Source organism: Hyperoodon ampullatus, assembly GCF_949752795.1.
Source record: "Hyperoodon ampullatus genome assembly, chromosome: 8".
In the NCBI taxonomy this organism is placed as follows: domain Eukaryota; kingdom Metazoa; phylum Chordata; class Mammalia; order Artiodactyla; family Ziphiidae; genus Hyperoodon; species Hyperoodon ampullatus.
In genome coordinates this window covers 33,503,397-33,525,194 of record NC_136921.1, presented here as the reverse complement: position 1 = coordinate 33,525,194, position 21,798 = coordinate 33,503,397, and the positions used below count along the sequence as shown (strand labels likewise).

The following is a 21,798-nucleotide window of genomic DNA, read 5'->3' as shown; positions in this document are numbered from 1 at the left end:
TTTTTGTGCATGACTTCTCTTAACTCTTTAAGGTACCCAGATTTCTAGGGCTTTCTGTGTAAGTGCTGACTTTCTCCTTTGGTGGCATCCATGGTTCCCAAATCACCCAACTTTCCCACACTTGCACTTTCAGTTGGGGATAGAATAGTGAGGAATCACGGCTTAGCTCTGATTTAGGACTATGTTACATCTTTCCTATGCCTAAGTGAATCTTCATTTTGGGCCTGAGTGGGTTTAATTCCCATTGGAACTAGGACATTGCCAGTGGCCATTGTACCGCTCACAATTGAATGGGATATCTCAGCCCTACCTTTCTGGTTCAGATGTTTAGGAACATGCCTTAACTTCTGGCAGTTTTCAGGTAGGTGATTTCTTCGTAAGAGAACATTAAAGAAATCTGAATTATAAGGCTGATCCACAATTTTAAAAAATGGAATTTTCTCTGTATATGATATAACTTTATTTTATATTCTCTACTTACAATGGATCAAAACTAAAGTTGCATTTTTTGGGGGGGAAACATATCTTTTGTTTTTTATGGTAAACTTGCTATCTAAAAAACAAGGAATTGCTTAAAGGCGTTATTGTCTGATTGAGTTACTCTTTATTAAAACTAAAGTTTATATAGTTATCCTATTTGATTTCAATTGAATGTAGTATCTTATAGTCTAACCAGTGATCTGTTGGTGTGATGGCCTAATGGCAAATAAAGTCTTTGCATACAACTTTATAATCATTTGAAAATCTCACGTTAGGAAGAGTCCTTTGAGTACAACTGTAGAATGATAGTAGAGTAGAAATTGCGTATGAAATGCATGGCCTCTAATTTTTTTTCCTATTTAAACCTTCCCCTCCTTTGTTAAATAGCATAATGTTATTTCCTGAAAGTGCCACTTTGTTTCACTGCATACAGGTTAAATTGATTTTTCCTCAAAATTTTTTTAGGTGAGTACCCAGAACATGAAGATGGGTGGGCTCCCGCGTACAACACCTCCAACTCAGAAACCCCCCAGTCCCCCTATGTCAGGGAAAGGGACGCTTGGGTGAGTATGTAACTAAGTAATAATTGAAAACCGTTTCATGTAGTGCTGTGTGGAAACTAAACAATATATATGTTTAAACTATTTTTAAATATTTGAAAAGAGAACATTTTCTTCCTAGGATTATCTTTTTTGTGTGTAACTTTTCCAAAAGGAAAACATCTTTTATACTTTATACCTGGGAAACATCTTTATACTTTAAAAATGTTTTGTTTAGAAATTATTTTTTCTAATGCATTTTAAATTTTAGGTAAATCCTAACCTGAGTTCATGGCTTATTATAAATTACACTCTAATTCCTATTTTCAGAAAATTTTTAGTCTTTTGTATTATAGTTGACTTTTCTTATTCAAACTAGTCTTCTGAAGAAAATACTGTACATATTACAGAATTCTGTATATCTTGTGTTTTTATGAGAATACTGAGCTTTCATTCAGTCTGCAGACTTGGGCTTCGGATTTGACTTTGGGAGAAATGGTCAATTAATGGAAAAGCTTGACTTTTTTCCTCTATAGCATCTTAGTGTAAAAACTTGGTTTATCATGATCAAGATTTGTGATCAGGTGGGCATAATATCACCCAGCAGTGAGGTGACTAAAATCGTGGTCCAGCTCTGCTCCTGCTGTGTCGTGTTGCATAGTAAGCCTCTTAGCAGTTCAGTGTTTTCATCTGTAAAAGGGGGTAATTTGTCCTCTGTCAACTTTTCAGAGTCACTGTACCATGAATTGGATTTTTAAAAAATGTGTAAGACAAAATGCTTTGACTACCATTGGCTTTGTGATATATGCTTAAAAGTTTTTAATTGGCAATCTTGTTTTTTGGCCCCCTCACCAAAAAAAAAAAAAAAAAAAAAAAAGCAAAAAACAAAAAACTAACCAAACAAACAAAAGAAACAAACAAAAAACCCCAGCAACCTAATCAAGCAAAGAAAGATGATGTTGGAGGAGGAATTATAGTTAGGAGAGTGCGAAACAAAAGAATAAAAATGATTTCCAGCCAGGAATAGGATGATTTTATTTGGGGTGGACAAAAAATCCTGCTTAGATTAGAGGGGAAAGAATCTAGTAGCTTAAATAAGATTTAAACTTCAGGGTAGAATGTAGATGATGTGTGGTAGGTTATAATTGTACAGGGTGAGAGTGGAGAATCAGGTCAAGAGGAAGTATTTGTTTTATTTTCCTGTGGAATGTCTATTTTTATCATGTAGAGTATCTAATGGATCTAATGATTTTGAATCAAGATTGTTAGCAAGATAACCCTAGTAGGGGCTTCCCTGGTGGCGCAGTGGTTGAGAGTCCGCCTGCCAATGCAGGGGACGCGGGTTCGTGCCCCGGTCTGGGAGGATCCCACGTGCCGCGGAGCGGCTGGGCCCGTGAGCCATGGCTGCTGGGCCTGCGCGTCCACAGCCTGTGCTCCGCAACGGGAGAGGCCACAGCAGTGAGAAGCCCACGTAATGCAAAAAAAAAAAAAAAAAAAAAAAGATAACCCTAGTAAAATAAAATTTTCTGTTGCTCCCCAATTTTAAAGGTTTACTCATACACTAGTATTTGTTTTCCTTGTATATTAGCAAGGGCTCTGCAGTGTCTTCGGAGACCAGAGTGGCTGGGCACCACTAGCCACTTGATGGTCACAGCCTGGCTTTTTCGCGGTCTTTGCCCAGCTACCATGTTTTGTCCTCTGCCCCTAGTTTTTAACCTTGTTTTTTTTTTTATCATTGTCTTCACTGTATGGTTCTCAGCAAAGGTTTTTTTTTCTTGCATGAAACAGAGCATTTTTATTGTCTGGGAAAAATTGGAAATCAGTCAGTTTCGTATTTCATGGTGTTTTATGTTTACATCATAACTTCAGAGATGGCCAAACTTTGTTGTCTTTTATTTTATTTATGTTTTAGAATAAATTTATTATTTATTTTTGGCTGTGTTGGGTCTTCGTTGCTGCATGCGGGCTTTCTCTAGTTGCAGTGAGCGGGGGCTACTCTTCATTGCAGTGTGCGGGCTTCTCATTGTGGTGGCTTCTCTTGGTGCGGTGCACAGGCTCTAGGCGCGCGGGCTTCAGTAGCTGTGGCGTGCGGGCTCACAGTTGTGGTGCACGGGCTTAATTGCCCTGCGGCATGTGGGATCTTCCCGGAACAGGGCTCGAACCTGTGTCCCCTGCATTGGCAGGCAGATTCTTAACCAGTGCGCCACCAGGGAAGCCCCTTTTTTGTATTTTAAATCCAAGGTCCTAACGTTCCTTTTTCTTTCTTTGACCCACTATCATGTCTAGTGCCTGTTACTTATTTTTAATAATATGTATATTTGTTTATGCAAGAAGATTTTGAGCGTAGTAGACAGGGTCATTGCAGAGTAATCTCATCCAGAATCAATGAGCCAAAACTCGAGTGGTCCAGGAGAACAGTATTTAAAGGAACCTTGGGAGCTTTTTGGGAAGTGAATTATTGAGAAATACATAAGTCAGGTGAGCAACATCATTTTAGGAAAAGAAAGCTCTTTAATTTTCACATCTTGAGATCCAGTTAAAGACCAGAATCTCATCTACACAATATCAGTTTCGTGTCAGTTGAGTATTTATCATTGTCATAAAGTTATTTGGAAACTTAAAGATGAGAACTAACTCAATAATTACTAGTGTTCCAGTGTGCATCCTATTTCCTATCATATTTCCTTTCTTGCTCTTCTCATTCTTTTCTTTTAAAAGGAAATTTTGAAAAAAAGAGGGAGATATGCTAATGAAATCCAGTCTGTTTTGTACTTCAAATAAGGTAGAAAGACTTAGGTGATCTTTTTTTTCCTTTTCTCCCTTTTAAATGTTGAACTGTGAAGAGGGTAAGAGGTAAGAGCAATCACGGTGAAAGCTGAAGGAGGATGTGAAGTGAGAATGGAAGGAGATGAGATTAAATTATATATTTCTGTGTGTGGACGTGGTTTTATTTCTGTACCTTATAGAAAGGGAAGTGACTTGTTAGGGTTGCTATTGATCATCAGCGCGGGGGTTGTGGAGCCATGTTCTAGACTGATTTACCCTGTCTGAGTTTTTGGTTAGGGCGAGAGAGGTGAGGAGGATAATTAGTGCATTTATGCAGTGCAGTTGGGGGAATTTGACATGGCACTAAAATAATTTGAACTCATCTAAGAAGAGAGTCTGGGAAACATTGGCTTACCTGGTAGTAGAATCTTCATGCTCTCAGAATGAATGAACAAAATCGCATTAGCAGAGGGAAATGAAGTTGGAGACTAAAATACAACAATATGCATCAAAACCCTAATGGTGGAGAAGTGATACTTAAGGGAAGACTGAAGTTGGTAGCTGGGTTTTATTAAAACACGTTCTACTACCTCCGAGTACAAACTGTATTTCACTACTGGCAGCTCTGAATTGATTGTGCCGAAACTTGCTAATCACACAATACATACGCTCTTCTTTTTGTAGGCGGCACTCCCCCTATCGCACACTGGAGCCAGTGCGCCCTCCAGTGGTACCAAATGATTACGTACCTAGCCCAGCCCGTACTATGGCTCCCTCGCAGCAGAGCCCTGTGAGGACAGCTTCTGTGAATCAAAGAAATCGAACTTACAGGTATTTTCTCTACCTCAGCGCAAAATGTGATGGTCATAGTACCATAATTTGTTCAGATAACTTCAGTTAAATCTCTCTCATTTTCCAAGCACTAAGTTCTCTTCCTCACTCTGCTGCCCCAAACCTCATCTGATTCTACGTCTCTCTTCTCATGTTCTGATGCAACTTTGAGCAGCCAGGAAGTTGAAAGAGAACAGTCATCTCAAAGTGCAAATTTCTCTGCAAGATTAATAGTTATTGTTGACCTGAAAAAAATAATTGACCAGATGTGGGAAATTTCAAGTTGTTTTTTGGTGGAACTTTACAGATGAAAAACTATATGCAATAAAACATTAATATGGGATAGTATATCATGATATCATTACAAATAAAATTAATCAAATAATTTGTTTAGGAAAACTGTTTTTATTATAAAAGAGGTTTCTTCAGACAGCCATTAAACTGGAATAAAAGAAAGTAATATTATTTTTATGTGTCAAGCCCCATGATTTATCATTATGTTTATGGAGAATTTTTTTTCTTTCTGTTTCTTTAATACATGCTTATTAAAAGGTAGCCAAAGAACTCAGCTTTTTTCCTTACTTTATTAAGAAATTCATCTTTTAAGTGGAGGGCTTTTGAATTATCATTTTGTAGCTATATTCGTTTCAGAAAATTTTGGAAAATGCTGGCGGTATCTTGCTGTATATCAATACTCATGTTTTGGTGGCGCCTGTTTCTTTAGCAGCAGCGGGAGTAGCGGAGGAAGCCACCCTAGTAGTCGGAGCAGCAGTCGGGAGAACAGTGGAAGTGGGAGTGTGGGAGTCCCCATTGCTGTTCCTACGCCTTCTCCTCCCAGTGTCTTTCCAGGTAAAACATGAATTGTGCTTCATCTTCACCTTGCTGAGTTTGGATTCAATTTCTGATTTAATTACACTGGGCTTTCTTCATAATCAGGGTTTTTTTCCCTCGAAGACTCTGTAGATGCTGAAAAGTCTTTATGCGTTTGTTATTTTTAACCAAATGATTTGTGAGTTTATGTTCACATACTTCTTTGTTATTTGGTTTTGTGTCTTTGGTGCTGTGGCGTAGTTGGTGCTTTGAGTTGAGGTTTCACCGGAATGAGTTACATGTTTAATTCCAGCTGGTGTTATGACAGTGCATGCCTTTGGGCACAGTGGGGTCTCAGTGTGAGAACCATATTGGTAGCAAAGGATTGGGCAGATATAATTTTGACAGTTCAATCTCATGGACTGTGAGAACTTGATAGTCACTGAAATGCTACCCTCTTTTGTCTGAAACAGAAAAATGTACTTGTTTAATCTGAGGACACAAAGTTAAAATTTAGTTTTAAAAACATGACAGAAAAGACATAAGGATAGAATATTACATATTTAACTTACTTATAATAACAAATAGATAATACCTTTTTAAAAATCATGAAAAAGAGGTGTTTTTTTTAAATTCTTTTTTACCTGATAAGATATTTATGTCTGAAATATTTTTATTTTCTGATTTGTATACTTCAAAATGGAATACTGTCATTTTCTAGTGTGTTGTGTTTCATTTTGTATACTATCAATATTTACAGAATGTTAAAAATAACAATAAAAAGGGAGCACTTTTCTTCTAGAGTAATGGCTGTCAGGTAAAAAAGAATGCTTTTAATGAATTTAAAATCCTGTACATTACCCTTAGCATCTTGAATTATTTGCTGCAAACCTTAATAATCCTTTAACATAATAAGCTTCATTCTTTGTTTTTAACACTCTCTATTCTTTGGTTATTGATAAGCACTGAGTATCTAACATTAAGTTCTCTAATGCCATTTCTAATCCTGCCTGATGGAACTGCCTCATTAATGCTGCCTCTTACTCCTCTTTCCCCTCAGCCCCTGCTGGCTCTGCTGGTACCCCTCCCCTTCCTGCTACTTCTGCATCTGCCCCCGCCCCTCTTCCTGCTACTGTCCCTCCCTCCACTGCCCCAGACACTGCCGCTGGGGGTGCCCAGACCCTTGCTGATGGCTTCACTTCTCCAACTCCCCCTGTTGTTTCTTCCACTCCCCCTACAGGTGAGTATTGGTTTATTCTTTGGCAGGCAGATCCAATTGTCTGGCTCTTCTCTTACTTGGAACTCTGGCTTTATGATTTTTGTTTGTTTGTGGTTTGTATAAAAAAAAAATCTGAAGAATAATGTGCTAACTAGAAAATGGCATGTGACCGAAGAATAGAATTTCCTGAGGGAATCAGGGTAAGGTTTCTCATTTTTCTAGTAGAACAGCACAAATATATATTTTTTATTGCTTGAATTTTATTTACTAGAGATTTGCAAATTTAGTATGGAGCTGTCTTCTCTACAGTTTGTTTGTTTGTTTGTTTGTTTTTTGGCTGTGCTGTTGGGCATGTGGGATCTTAGTTCCCTGATCAAGGATTGAACCCATGCCTCCTGCATTGGGAGCACAGAGCCTTAACCACTGGACCTCTGGGAAGTCCCTTCTATACAGTTTTGAGAAGTTGTTATTAGAAGTATTCTTTGTGACAGGTTATGTCATTAATAAAAAGAAAAGTCTATGACAACAATTTTAAGGTATATTTTATAGGAAATATTTGATATAACAGTTTGAAAGTACAAGTCTATTATAACAGAATTTGTTGCTTATTATAGCAGCACTGGAAACACATAGTGGGCTTTTTAAGGATTTCAAGTTTATTTGTAATTTAAGATTGACTGGTGTTTTACTGTTTTAAAATTGCAACCTAAAGTTTGTTTTCATGGCTAAGGAGAAAAAGGCTCAATTGCTACAAAGTATATTTTCAAAGTTAATAGTGATGCTGGTTTAGTAAACAAGTTCTTATCTACTATAAAAATATATGTGTTTGGACACACATCACCTTAGCTGGGCAGTACTTCATAGAATATATGTGCAGTGCTGCTGCTGTATCTAGGTGTTTAAGTGTTTTAAAAGACATTTTAAAAATCCATGTTAATCCATTCATTTTGGATGGTGTTTTATGACATAGCTTCTGTAACAGCACTTTTTAAGAAAAGCTTTCTGCAGTGGGTGTATGTAAACATGAGCTGTCCTTTGATCTACATACCACTCTGTTAGGCCACTCTAGCTAGTTAAATATAGAAATCTTGTTATGCTCCCGCATCAGTAGAGTAAGGGATACATCTTGAAATCAGTTGTAGGCCCAGAAAGGACAAATCACCCTCACCTAGAGTCAACATTTTAGTAATTAAATTATAATTTAATAACAGGTGCTGGTTCCTAGTCTGCACTGCATCAACATTTGTTGTATGAGTGAATAATTACAGTTTTTTAACAAAAAGCAAAGTAAATGCCTTATTAACAGCTTATATCAATATAATCTCTTTTATGTAGTGTCTTTGAATCACCCACCAAATACTTTTTTTTCTTTTCTTTTTATTAAGGTATAATTTATATACAGTAAAATTCACCCTTTCTAGTATGGACTAATGTGAGTTTTGACAAATGTATACAGTGATATAACCACAGCTACAGTCAAGGTATAGAACAGTCCTATCATCCCCAGATTTCCTCCATGCCCCCTTTGTAGGCAGTCCTTCCATTTCACTCATTTCACTCATTTCACTCTTAGCCCCTGGCAACCTCTTGATCTGTTTGGTTTTTTCTCTAAAGTTTGCCTTTGTAAAAATACCATAAATGGAAGCATACATAACGTAACCTTTTGGGTCTGGCTTTTTGGCACAGTGCATTTGAGATTTATGCATTATTACATGTTTTGTTATTTTGTTCCTTTTTATTCCTGAGTAGTGTTCTATTGAATGGATTTACCACAGTTTGTTTATCCCTTTCCCAATTGAGGGACATTTGGATTTATTTCCAATTTTGGGTGATTATGAAAAAACTGCCAAATACATTCACACACAGACTTTGTGTGAGCATAGGCTTTCATTTCATTTGGGTAAATACCTAGGGAGTAGGATTGCTGGGTTGTCTGGTAAGCGAATGCTTAACTTTAGAAGAAATTGCATAATTGTTTTCCAAAGTGGTTGTACAACTTTGCATGCCCACCAGCAGTGTGTGAGACTTCCAGTTGCTCTGCATACTTGTTAGCACATGGTATTGTCATTATATACATATATACACACACGCACACATATATATATGTATATTTAATTTAGCCATTCTCATAGGTGTATAATAGTTTCTCATGTGGTTTTGATTGACATTTCCCCAATGAATAATGATGTAGAACATCTTTTTCATGTACTCATTTGCCATCTTCTTTGGTGAAATGTCTGTTCAAATGTTTTTGCTTCCCCTCACACACCTTTTTCATTGGGTTGTTTGTTTTCTTATTGAGTCCTTTTATATTCTGAATATGCCTTTTATTAATTGTTTGACTTGCAAATATTTTGTGACTTACCTTTTCATTCTCTTAATGGTACCTTTTAAACAGCAGAAGTTCTTTATTTTGATGGTCTCGTTCATTGCTTTTTTTTGTTGTTGTTGTTTTGGGGATTGTGCTTTTGGTGTTGTGTTTACAAACTCTTTATCTTACACAAGGTCACAAAAGATTTTTGTCTTGTTTTCTTCTAGAAGTTTTTAGTTTCAGGTTTTTATAGTTAGGTCTATGGTAATTAAACTGTAGTTTTGTTTTTCAGCTCAAAGCAAAATAAATGCCTCATTAATGGTTTGAATAGAGTCTTTATTTAGTGTCTTTGGATCACTGATGGCTTATAACATGGGAGGTTTTAGACTGGATCTAACTATATAAAATTCATAATGGTGTTAAATATCAGAGTTTTTAACTTGATGATTCTAGGTTTGTATTAGGGTGTTACAGATTAATGCCTAAAATGCCAGTAATGTGTGATTCAAATGACAAAATATACCTTCTAAAAAATAGCTTATTAGTTTACATGCTTTTACACTTTTATCATGGCTGTATAAATTGACAGTGGATTATGTTTGAGCTTGACTACTCAAGATTTTTATACAACAGAATTGAGTTTTGGGTTTTGATACTGTCGTACGTATGAAGAGTAAATCCTATAGCAGCCCTTGAGTGCTTCTATAATATTCTTTATATGAGGAACCATATGAATCCAAGTTTGATAAATTTAACAGTTCCTGAAGATCAGTTTTAGTCATGTAAAACCATTTTACAGTCATGGAAAAGAAGAAAAATTGTTGTGTTTTTCTCTTTTCACCTCTTCCCTTCCCTTCTTCCATGGTCCTCTCTCCTCTCCTTTCCCCTCCCCCCTCCTTTTCTTCCGCTCACCTTTCTCTTCCCTCCTCTTCTCTCCCTCACTCTTCCCCTTCCCCCATTCCTCCCCCTTCTTCTCTTTTCTTGCCTGCTCTCTCATGGGTGCTCCAGTACTTGGTCTGTCTGTACAGTAGGCCCTTAGCTAATGATTTTAAGTACAAGTGGAGTCAAGATAAAATTTAGGAACTGGATTGAACTACGCAATTGGCTGGATTAGGAAAGAGTGTCTTCTGTTGGCATTAGTTGTTGAAGTGCTCTCAGAGAGCAAAATGTATGAAATTGATGATAAATATGAACACGTTCAGGATGATACTAAAAATTAGATATTTTTGATACACTTTTTGTATCTTAGCTTTTTTTCATAATTGTAAATTTGTTAAAGTCTAAGTTTAAGACAAAATAATCTAACTTTAGAGAAGGATATTTTAGATTGAAAAATGTGATTTGGAATTATGTCACTTGACCTTTTGCTGAAATATTTTATGATTTCCTTTAAACAAATTGGCTTGCTACCTTAAATTTATTACTGTTATTATTATTTTGGAATAAGATTGTGTGTCAAACAGTTTTTCTTTTGCTTTTCTAAACATTATTCTTATCTTGTTGAGTTTAGTTTTCAGTGTTTAATTGCTGGTGTTTTTTGGGAGGAAGTGAGCCATAAATTTTATTTTATTATTTTTTTTCTTCAAATTTGTTCATTTGTTTTTATTTTTGACTGTGTTCGGTCTTCGTCGCTGTGCACGGGCTTTCTCTAGTTGCAGCAAGCGGGGGCTGCTCTACGTTGCAGTGCATGGGCTTCTCATTGTCGTGGCTTCTCGTTGCAGAGCCACGGGCTCTAGGCATGCGGGCTTCAGTAGTTGTGGCACGTGGGCTAAGTAGTTGTGGCTTGTGGGCTCTAGAGCACAGGCTCAGTAGTTGTGGCGCATGGGCTTAGTTGCTTCACAGCATGTATGTGGGATCTTCCCGGACCAGGGCTTGCACCCCTGTCCCCTGCATTGGCAGGAGGATTCTTAACCACTGCACCACCAGGGAAGCCCCCCATAAATTTTAATTGTGATGATTTTGAAACCCTATCAAATTACTAATTTAATAAAATCATAATATTAATTAGTAATCTGTTTAGATATAGCTTTTCCAAACTTAATCATAATTTTATTTACCTACTTTCCTGCTTTTGCACTTGGATATACTGTCAGCTGAGCAATAACTGTCACCTTGCATTAATATTTGTCAGATGGCAATTAATTAGCTAAATATTGTTATTTTTAATAATCTTATTAAGATTCAGGCATTGTACCTAAAGTATTTCATTGTCTGAGATAATTTTCTTTTAGTGACAAATTTATGTTCTGTCCCTTTTCCAGGTCATCCTGTTCAGTTCTACAGCATGAATAGACCTGCCACTCGCCATACTCCCCCAACAATAGGGGGCTCTTTGCCCTATAGGCGCCCTCCTTCCATAACTTCACAAACAAGCCTTCAGAATCAGATGAACGGAGGACCTTTTTATAGCCAGAACCCAGGTTAGATTTTCTTTTGCAGTCTGTGGAATATATCTAATTAAAAATCTTCAATTACACGGAAAAAAACTTTAGTTGCAAATGACTAGTACATGGTAGGTGGTTAGTACTATTTGTTGAATGAGTGGAAGAATGAATACAAGGTTGCTAATACTGTATTTTCCAGTTCTTTTTTTAAAAGTCAACATGGTTTCCATATAAAGTTGCAGAACTTAATTTTTTTTAATAGTTTTAAATTTATTTATTTATTTATTTATTTATTTATTTATTTATTTATTTATTTATTTATTTTTGGCTGTGCTGGGTCTTGGTTTCTGTGCGAGGGCTTTCTCTAGTTGCAGCAAGTGGGGGCCACTCTTCATCACGGTGCACGGGCCTCTCACTATCGTGGCCTCTCTTGTTGCGGAGCACAGGCTCCAGACACGCAGGCTCAGTAGTTGTGGCTCACGGGCCTAGTTGCTCCGTGGCATGTGGGATCCTCCCAGACCAGGGCTCGAACCCATGTCCCCTGCATTGGCAGGTAGACTCTCAACCACTGCGCCACCAGGGAAGCCCCGAACTTAATTTTTTTGAACGGAATCTTTTTTAATGTGTTAGTGATTATTTGTTTTTTAAAATAATATTGTGCTGAACAGTATTTCCTTCTTACTTAATCAGATACCCTTGCTCTATGAATAGCAAATAATGAAAGTTGAGCATACATGAACAGAGTTTATAAGTGGCAAAGGAAAAGGGAAATGACATTTTTGAAGCTGCTTTATGGTGGGCAGTTACACTATCTTTTTCAATTCTCCTACCAGACCTATGATGGAAAAACTGGGACTTGGACAGATTGATCCAGATATAACAGTCACCTTTCAGTTGCATCATGCATGCAGAAGAACTAATCTGGCACATATTTAATACTAAACATAATCATTTGTTTTGCTTCTTCCCCAGAGAGGGTAAGAGCAAATATTATACTCTGTGACTACTGTGGACATGTTATGTGAACTTACTGTGTTTTTCTGGATTTTGGCCAAGAGGCCAGTAAGCCCATGTGTGATCACCTGTAATATTAGGGGACAGCCCATTCCATCTTGGATGAGCCCTAAATTGTATGGAGCTGAAATCTGTCTACCTTTTGGTGAAACCTTGTTATATCCTTTGAAATCTTACAGAAGAAATTTGATCCTCCTCTTACATAAACAGAGCTTAAAGAATGCTTTTATATTTTTTATATCATTTGATTCTTATAATCATGTGATCATTTTCATCTGTATTTTACAGGTGAGGAAACAGACTGAGGTGATAATCAAGTTAGGATTTGAATTTAGGTCATCTGACTCAAAGTTCCATGTTATTTCTATTGTACTATCCTATCCTACCTACCTTCATATTAAAAAAAATCTTTCTCTTACCCTCCCAAGGGTAGGAGGGTGGGATGGAGGATGCCCACATTGTAATGTAAAGTGCATGAGAACCTGAGACCTTGTCAGTTTTTTAATCTGTTATATCCTGGGAATAGTGCTCAGTAACTACTTGTTGAATGTGAAATGAATCTCTTGTTAACTTTATTCAGATGCCCTCGTTGTTTTGGGTCCCTCTTGTAAATTAAATGCCATAAATGACTATATAGTCTAACCAGTGCACACTGTAGTGTGATTACCATCTGCCTATATTGAAATAGACTTCTTTTTTAAAAAATTTACATTAGATTATTTATTTTAAGAAATATACATGTGCATTTTTTTACCCAGTGATCACATTATGAGTCTTAAAAAGGAGTAGTTTTTCTTTTCCTAGTAGTTAACTATGACCAAATTAAAATCTATAACCTTAAAATTTGGGGGGTTATTCTTCTCTTATTTGTTTTTAAATTTTGTTTTACTGAAGTATAGTTGACTTACAATGTTGTGTTGGCTTCAGATGTACAGCAAAGTGATTGAGTTATACATCTATCTGTCTATCTATCTATTTCACTGCTGTCTTTGACCACACTTAATGATTTTGGGTGTGCCATTCTTTTTAACTCATTTTGAGCTCCATTTTGACAAATATGCCTGTCTTTCTCACGTTCTACTTTTAAATCATGTGTTCCAAACCCATATTTGTACAGGTGCTATTTTGTACTTAAATGAATATTTTATTTTTAAATTTTAATTTGTTAGATATGGCCTGTTTCATAGCTCTGCTGAAGATAAGCTGTCTCCCTGACCCTCTTGGAAGTCTAGACAATTATTTCTTATGGCCCTTATGCCCTTCCTTACCCTTAAATAGAGTTTTGAAAGAATGGTGTCAGTCCAAAATGGGCCAGTTCCTTAATGGAGCTGAGAGATGCTTTACTGTTACAGCTTGGGACCAAGTGTACATGATATTCAGAAAGTATATACAAGGATATTTCATGCTATATACATGTACATACCAAAATACTGGTCTTATGAGAACCCTGATTAAAATATTCCACCTCTTGGTGGAATTTATTTGAAGGCTATTTATTTAAATGTGTTTTAAGTACATATTTTTAATACTTCTTTGTAAGTCTGATTTTAACATACTTGAAAGTATATGTTAAAGTAGAAAAATAACCTACTCTAAGGAATGATGTTAATGAAAGTATTTTTCACACTCATGGGAAGTATAAAGTGAATTGAGATATTTGAGCCTTCAGCATAATGTGTGAGGCAATTTATTTAGTTTGTTTTCATGTACTTCTCTCAGTTAAGTTCTGCCTTTCTTCTCCGGGGATTTGGTAACTGTTTAAAGAGGGTGGCTACAACTTAGTTGAATAATCAGAGTGCTTTTTTCTAAACTAAAAAAAAATTTAAACTAAATTATGTTCTTTGAAAAGTTCTTCTTGCAACACTTAATGCTTTGTAAGCCAGTATTCGGAGGCTGTTAGATGCACTTTCATTTTATTTGCATTAGATTATTATGTAAGTCTCTTGTATTATTCCCACTGGTCTTACAGTGGTCCTTGTTTTTTCATATTTAAAATGAGAAAATTTGTTATGCTTTCTCAAGTAGCTAATTCCCTGGTTTAACAGTGATCCCAGGTTTGTGTTTTATGAGCATATTTTTTGCAACTGGAGGCTTGACATGGATTTGTGCTTCTGAGGAAGTGAGCTAACAGGCTGGGATTCATGTGACTGTAAATTCAGTGAGGTTTACTGTGAGATGTAAATCTAACAGCACTGCTACTATATTTGATTTGAGTTTGAAATGGCGTTATAACATACGAATTAAAATATGGAGCACCCGGTGCATAGTGCCAAGTCCTAGGAGCACAATAATTGTTTTCTAATGAGATTATTTCAGAAGCAAGTTAATGAAAGGAACACTTCATTCAGAACATAAAATGAATCCTATTTGGTTCTCATTGTTTCTTAACCTAATCCAGCCAAAGAAATAGGAATACTGGTTTATCATTCATCTTGTCATCAGCAAGGAGTGTCATTGAAACAAATAGGGCTAATCACAAGTTTTAACAGTTTTTACTTTCAATATAAATATGAAGCACCTTGGTGGTAAAGAAAAATATACATATGTATTTGTACATGTACATTTACGTACATTAACCTAGTTTGGTAAGTGTCTTAGTTTGGGCTGCTATAACAAAGTACCATAGACTGGGTAGCTATAAACAGTAGAGATTTATTTCTCACAGTTCTGGAGGCTGAAAGTCAGAGATCAGCATGCCAGCATGGTTGAGTTCTGGTGAGAACCCTCTTGAGGTTGTAGACTGCTGTCTTGTTGTATCCTCACATGGTGGAAAAAGAGAGAGAGAAAACTCTCCATGGTTTGTTTGTTTGTTTGTTTGGCAATGCCTTTTTAAAAAAATTTAAATATATTTTTTAAAGGTTACTTTCCATTTTACAGTTACTACAAAATATTGGCTCTATTCCCCATGTTGCATAATATTGTGCATCCTTGAGCCTGTCTTTCACCCAATAGTTTATACCTCCTACTCCCCACCCCCGCCCCATATTGCCCCCCTTCACTGGTAACCACTAGTTTATTCTCTATACGTATACTGTGAGCCTACTTCTTTTTTGTTATATTCACTAGTTTGTTGTATTTTTTAGGTTCCACATATAAGTGATATCATACAGTATTTGTCTTTCTCTGTGTGACTTATTTCACTTAGCATCATGCCCTCCAAGTACATCCATGTTGCTGCAAATGGCAAAATTTCATTCTTTTTTATGACTGAGTAGTATTACATTGTGTGTGTATACATCCTCTTAATCCATTCATCTGTTGATGGACACTTAGGTTGTTTCCATATCTTGGCAATTGTAAATAATGCTGCTGTGAACATTGGGGTGCATGTATCTTTTCAAATTATTGGGTTTTTTTTCAGATATGTACCCATGAGTGGAATTGCTGGGTCATATGGTGGTTCTGTTTTTAGTTTTTTTGAGAAACCTCAATACTGTTTTCCACAGTGGCTGCACCAATTTACATCCCCACCAACAGTGTACAAGGGTTCCCTTTTCTCCACATCCTCACCAGCATTTGTTATTTGTGTTCTTTTTGATGATAGCCATTCTGACAGGTGTGAGGTGATATCTCATTGTGGTTTTGATTTTTATTTCCCTGATGATTAACGATGTTGAGCACCTTTTCATGTGTCTGTTGGCCATCTGCATTTTCTCTTTCAAAAAATGTCCTTTCACTTCTTCTGTCCATTTTTTTTTTTTTTTTGCGGTACACGGGCCTCTCACTGTTGTGACCTCTCCAGTTGCAGAGCACAGGCTCCGGACGCGCAGGCTCAGCAGCCATGGCTCATGGGCCTAGTTGCTCTGCGGCACGTGGGATCTTCCCGGACTGGGGCATGAACCCGTGTCCCCTGCATCGGCAGGCAGACTCTCAACCACTGTGCCACCAGGGAAGCCCTCTTCTGTCCATTTTTTAATCGGGTTGTTTTTTTGATGTCGAGTTGTATGAGCTGTTTATATATGTTGGATATTAATTCCTCATTGGTCATATCATTTACAAATATTTTCTCCCACTTAGTAGGTTGTCTTTTTGTTTTGTTTATGGTTTCCTTTGCTGTGCAAAAGCTTTTAAGTTTAATTAGGTCTCTGGAGTTCTTTTTTTTTTTTTTTTTTTTTTTTTTTTGCGTTACATGGGCTTCTCACTGTTGTGGCCTCTCCCGTTGCGGAGCACAGGCTCCGGACGCGCAGGCTCAACGGCCATGGCTCACGGGCCCAGCCGCTCCGCGGTATGTGGGATCTTCCCAGACCGGGGCACGAACCTGTGTCCCCTGCATCGGCAGGCGGACTCTCAACCACTGCGCCACCAGGGAAGCCCTGGAGTTCTTTTATAAGGGCACTAATTCCATTCATTCGGGCTCCACCCTCATGAGCTAATCACCTCCCAAAGGCCCCACCTCCTAATACCATCACATTGGAGGTTAGGATTTCATATGAATTTTGGGGGGATACAAACATTCAGTCCTTAACAGTAAGGAATCAGTAATGTGGTGTTTAAGTACTAAGGCCTTTGGTAAAAGATATCTTACATTTTACTACTCATATTTTCTTACAACAAAGACTAAAAAAATCTAATTCATAAAGTGGAATGTTGGTTCCAAGCAGTGTGAGTGTATATAGTTGTATGAGAAAGAGGAATTTCTGAATGAGTATGGTGTTTTACACAGGGAAGATGTCAGGCTTCCCTGAATGATATTAAAAACAACTGAAAAGAAACAGTGAGAAAACAATGTTGGGTTGGTGATATTGTACAAGAAAAGCCATAACGCATATTCTTTAAATGATAGTTAACTTACAGCATTACCATAAATCTCCAGAAGAATACAGATGTGGTGGGGCTTTAGCAAGGTATAAATAGAGAGCAATCAAGAAGCTATTTTCGAGTCCTCATTTTAGGCAGTCTTTAGCTTTTGTTAGTGAATGTTTACTCTAGGGAGAACAAAAAAGCTAGAAAAAACCGAAAAGTTTAAGTATATTCTCAGATGACCAAGTAAACCAAATAGACCCTTTACATCGATTATTAAACACAAGTTATGTTTTTAAACTGTGTGGATTAATTTGCTACTTTTTCTCCACATAATGTCATACGATGTTTTTTTTCACTTGAAAAGGAATAAGAAAAATGGCCCAATTCTTTTAACCCTTCTGAGACTACAGGAGTAATAATTATTTGGTAGCCCTATTCTTTTCCATCAAAAAAGCTTCCCTTACTGAGTATGATTAGTTAGGTTCACTTTTAAATACTCCTTGTTCTAAGTTACTATCCATATTTAGAAAATATTTCACTCGTATAATAAATTGCTTAAATTATTTCCCTCACTGGAATGTAAAATATTTGCAACTAAACTTGAATGGACTATCAAATGTATGGCCTCTAAAGGTGATATCTTTAATGGTTTTAGAAATAGTATTTAGAGTGGTTATTTTGTTTAATTTTCTTAGAGTATTTATAAAGCAGCAAAAAAAAAAGATTTAATAGCCTAATTTTTCTTCAAAACTCTTTGTACATTTTAACCTCGAAGATGCTCCAGGATTTTGTAAATAACCAGGAAGGTCATACTTAGGAAGTCTGTATATTTCATCCGCACAGACTCATCCTCTAAGTTTGGTTTGCTTGCAGAGCCTTTTACAGTTTGTATACCTCCGTGTTGCTGAGTGAATGTAAGCTATAGTTCTTATAGTTCTACTTAAGATCTCTCTATAAACTCCAGTCTCTTCTTGAGCCTTTCTCTTCACGTTAACTTCATTATTGTGTAGTTTGAACATAATATTACTGAATCTAAGTTTGGAGACGTTTCCATGATTATAGAGAAAGGGTTTTGTCTTGTGAGGAATCATCTTAGCTAAATAGCATGGAAACAAATTGATAGTTACTTTCTGTTCTTGCCTGTTCATGAGATACCTCAAGACTAGAACTGCTTATTGCAAACAGTTCTTCACATCACAGTCCTGCTTAAATTCTCCTAAAATAGTTCATTTTCAGTTCAACTCTGAGGAAGATAAATCTAGTCTAAAGTAGGATCTTCTGGTTCACAGGTTTTCTGATGAAATCTTGATGACCAGAAAGAAAATGCTGTGGTAACTAAATTAATTTGGACCATGATGTAAAAAGTTTGCCCTGGGCAAAAAAAGTAGAATTTGGGGCAACCTTTGTAAACTCCATTTGGAACTGAATTTTTTTTTTTTTTTTTGCGGTACGCAGGCCTCTCACTGTTGTGGCCTCTCCCGTTGCGGAGCACAGGCTCCGGACGCGCAGGCTCAGCAGCCATGGCTCACAGGCCCAGCCGCTCCGCGGCATGTGGGATCTTCCCGGACCGGGGCACGAGCCCGTGTCCCCTGCATCGGCAGGTGGACTCTCAACCACTGCGCCACCAGGGAAGCCCTGGAACTGAATTTTTTAACATGCGTTGGATTGGCTTTGAAAAAAATCTAACTTGTTTTGTTATGATGTAATTGTGTTTAAGGAAGATCTGGGGACTGGTTTTTACCTGGGCTGCTGTTGATAGACTTCTTAAAAAACCACTAGAGTTTCAGACTTTCACTTTCAAAACAAGAAAAGAAAAAAATAAATATATTCATTAAAAAAATAATAAACTCAACCTACCTACAAAACCCCTGTTCTAAGTTAAGTGCCTAATCATTCTTTTTTAGCTGAGTACTAGAAGGTCTTTTTTTTTTTTTTTTTTTTATGAGAAACAATGACTGAAGTGGGAAATTTCCTACTTTTCTGTTACAGGGGAGGTTGGGATGGGTGCTAACAGAAGAAGAACATTTCATCATCTTATATTCCACTTTTCTAGTGCAGTTGCTGTCTGCTGCTGTTTCTCAGTTTTATCTTTGTCTCTGCTGCCTTCTCTGTTCATTGCGTCTTCTTACCCCAAGTTTGGGAACACAGGGTGTTGTGAACATACCAGCAATTGTTCCAAGCCTCTGAGAGTGGGACACAGACACACAACTTAAGGGTTTACTACCAAGAAGTGTGACTTCAGGGAAAACCGTAACCACAGGTATCTTTTAAAGAAAGGTACCAGTTTCTAGGGTTATGTGACTCTGTCCCTTAAATCTGAGATCTTCTTCAGGATTATCTGCTTAGCTCTTGTCTGCCCATTATAAGTACACGTTCTCCCTGCACTTACCCACGGCACAACTGTTACCTTTACTGATTACTGCCACCTCTGTACCTCTTGATTTTTCCCACAGATTCAACCCAGACTTTCCAGTTGCCTTCCATATATATGTTTTAAGTTACTTTCCTACACCTCATTATTTCTCCCGACTTTTCTGTTCACCAACCCATTTCATCCCTGTACTACCCACCAAGGTTAGTGTGGTTAATGGCACCACTACCTTCATAGTAAGGAAGGATAAAAATCTAAGACCATCTTGAGCTGTTTCTCTCCTTCATATGCCTCCTAAATCCTTAGATACCAAATACTCTTTTTGTCCACACTGTACTAAGTTCTCTCCTTTTCTTTCCACTTCTACTGCCTTGATTTTTGTGTGTCAGGCCCTGGGTTAGACTTTCTGCATGCATTGTTTTTTTGTTTTTTTTTTATCTTTGCAGTCACTCTGTAAAGTAGGTTGCATTACCTCTTTCATTTCACATTTATGGATTAGGCTCAAAAAATAACTTGCTGTTCCAATAGCAGCGAAATAGCAAATCAGGGATTTGATGCTAGGTGACTTTAAGTCCAAGGTGTTCCCACTAAGCGCTCTTTCACCTAACATATAAGATTCTTACCTATTGCATATCTACCTGCTCATCTTTCCAGGTTTTGTACTTTCTCTCTGGGGCATCTTATGCCAACCAAATGGAAATATTTCTGGTTCTGTGAACTGGTCATGCTATTATATTTATACCTCAGAGCCTTTGCCCCTCACTTGGTTCTCGGCTTGTCTTTCTCGATGCTTGCTGCTTGTCGAACTCCTTTTCTTCAAGCACCTGCTCAGAGGTTACTTCTGGGTAGCCCCACCCCCACTCAAACCCTGACCGCCCTCTCCGTCACCACCATGACATAACACCATCACCAGTGCCTCTTCCACTACCCATCACCACCACCACCTGCAGGGAAGTGCTACAGATGTTGTTGGATTAGGGTTATTATTTTGTCTTCCATTCCTAACTAGAATGTGATCTTTTTGAGGGCAGTGACTCTTACTCATCTTTTTAGTTTTATTAGTCTTCACTGTGATTTGAAGCTCATAAAGATGTTCTCTCTTTATAAGAAGATGCACACCATACTGTATACCCATTCCAAAGGAAACCATAACTGTAGAGTTAATCTTGGGAAGTTGTTTGGCATGTACCTGGCTTATTTATGTATTTATCTACATCAGATGTTTGTTGAAGGCTCACTAGTGCTAGGCGCTGTACCGGGTGTTTAAAAGGGAAAGACAGCTTTGGGGGGAGAGGAATGATTTGAATGAGGCTGGCATTTTTCTGTAGATTCAGGGAGAAAATGTACCTGGAATAGGTGGTATGCATTGGGACTGTGGGAAATTGTAAAGACACAGACCTGACTCAAAGAGAATGGTTTTGATATTGGTCTCTTAGCAGAGTGCTTGCCCCTTAGTGGGAAGTCAGTGAATATTTGTTTAATCAATGGCTGAAAACCAATTAATTTTGCCTGTTTAATGAAGTAATGAAAAGTATAAAATTAGGATGTTGGCATGTAATGGTTTTTTCCCTTGTGTTGATGAACATTTAAACTTAGAACCTTCAAGGTAAAATTCAGAAAACCAAGTTATTCATGGTAATCGGAAGAAATTCTTTTTTTGAGAAGACATGCTATTGACATGAAAAGATAATTTGCCATTGTATGTAAGAATAGATCTGTATATGATAAATGCTTCCTGTTGTAAGTTTTTACAACTTCCCTAATACTTTGTTTTGTGTGCTAATGAGTTATCCCTCAAAAGAGGATCCTTAAGATAGCTTGTAAAATGTTCATGCATAGTGGTTTCCCTCCTTATATGTTTGTTTTATTGTGTTACCCTTGCCGTTGAATGTAACTTGCCCGTACCCCTTACCCTCCGCACCTTTTTGTTTTTGCAGTATCTCTTGCTCCTCCTCCCTCCATCCTACAGGTAACTCCTCAGTTACCTTTAATGGGATTTGTGGCCAGAGTCCAAGAAAATAGTAAGTTTATGTCTTCTTTATGCTGTAGATCAGATTCTAGGCATAAAATGTCATTTATATATGATTGGCTGAATAGTCATTCATTCACTGATACTTCAGATACTTGAATATTATGAACAGTCATTGTATGAGCAGCTAGTGTGGATGATAAAATAATTACGATGAAATTCTCTACTTTCAAACAACTTAAAATCTGGTAGTGAAGATAAGACAAATAAATATAAAATAAGGCACATGTAAAAAGAAAGATCACGTCTAATTGAGGAGGTGCTCTTTAATCGCCGGATGTCCCACCCTTTTCTCTGGGTT

At 37.2% G+C, this 21,798-nt stretch overlaps 1 protein-coding gene across 48 annotated transcripts in view; it reads left to right on the top strand.

Moving 5' to 3' along the window:
• The window catches only part of ABI2 (abl interactor 2), a gene marked incomplete at both ends in the record, with an annotated part of 98,578 nt that overhangs the window by 64,008 nt on the left and 12,772 nt on the right, over positions 1–21,798 (top strand). For 5 of the 48 annotated variants that reach the window (XM_079709705.1, XM_079709667.1, XM_079709687.1 and 2 more), the window contains 5 exons: positions 946–1,043; positions 4,470–4,616; positions 5,341–5,465; positions 11,218–11,376; positions 21,406–21,489. In XM_079709705.1, coding sequence (XP_079565831.1) covers positions 946–1,043; positions 4,470–4,616; positions 5,341–5,465; positions 11,218–11,376; positions 21,406–21,489 — 613 coding nt within the window. Of the gene's footprint in view, positions 1–945; positions 1,044–4,469; positions 4,617–5,340; positions 5,466–6,486; positions 6,667–11,217; positions 11,377–21,405; positions 21,490–21,798 lie in introns of all 48 variants that reach the window. The other 43 variants (XM_079709688.1, XM_079709689.1, XM_079709690.1 and 40 more) reach the window with 16 other exon arrangements.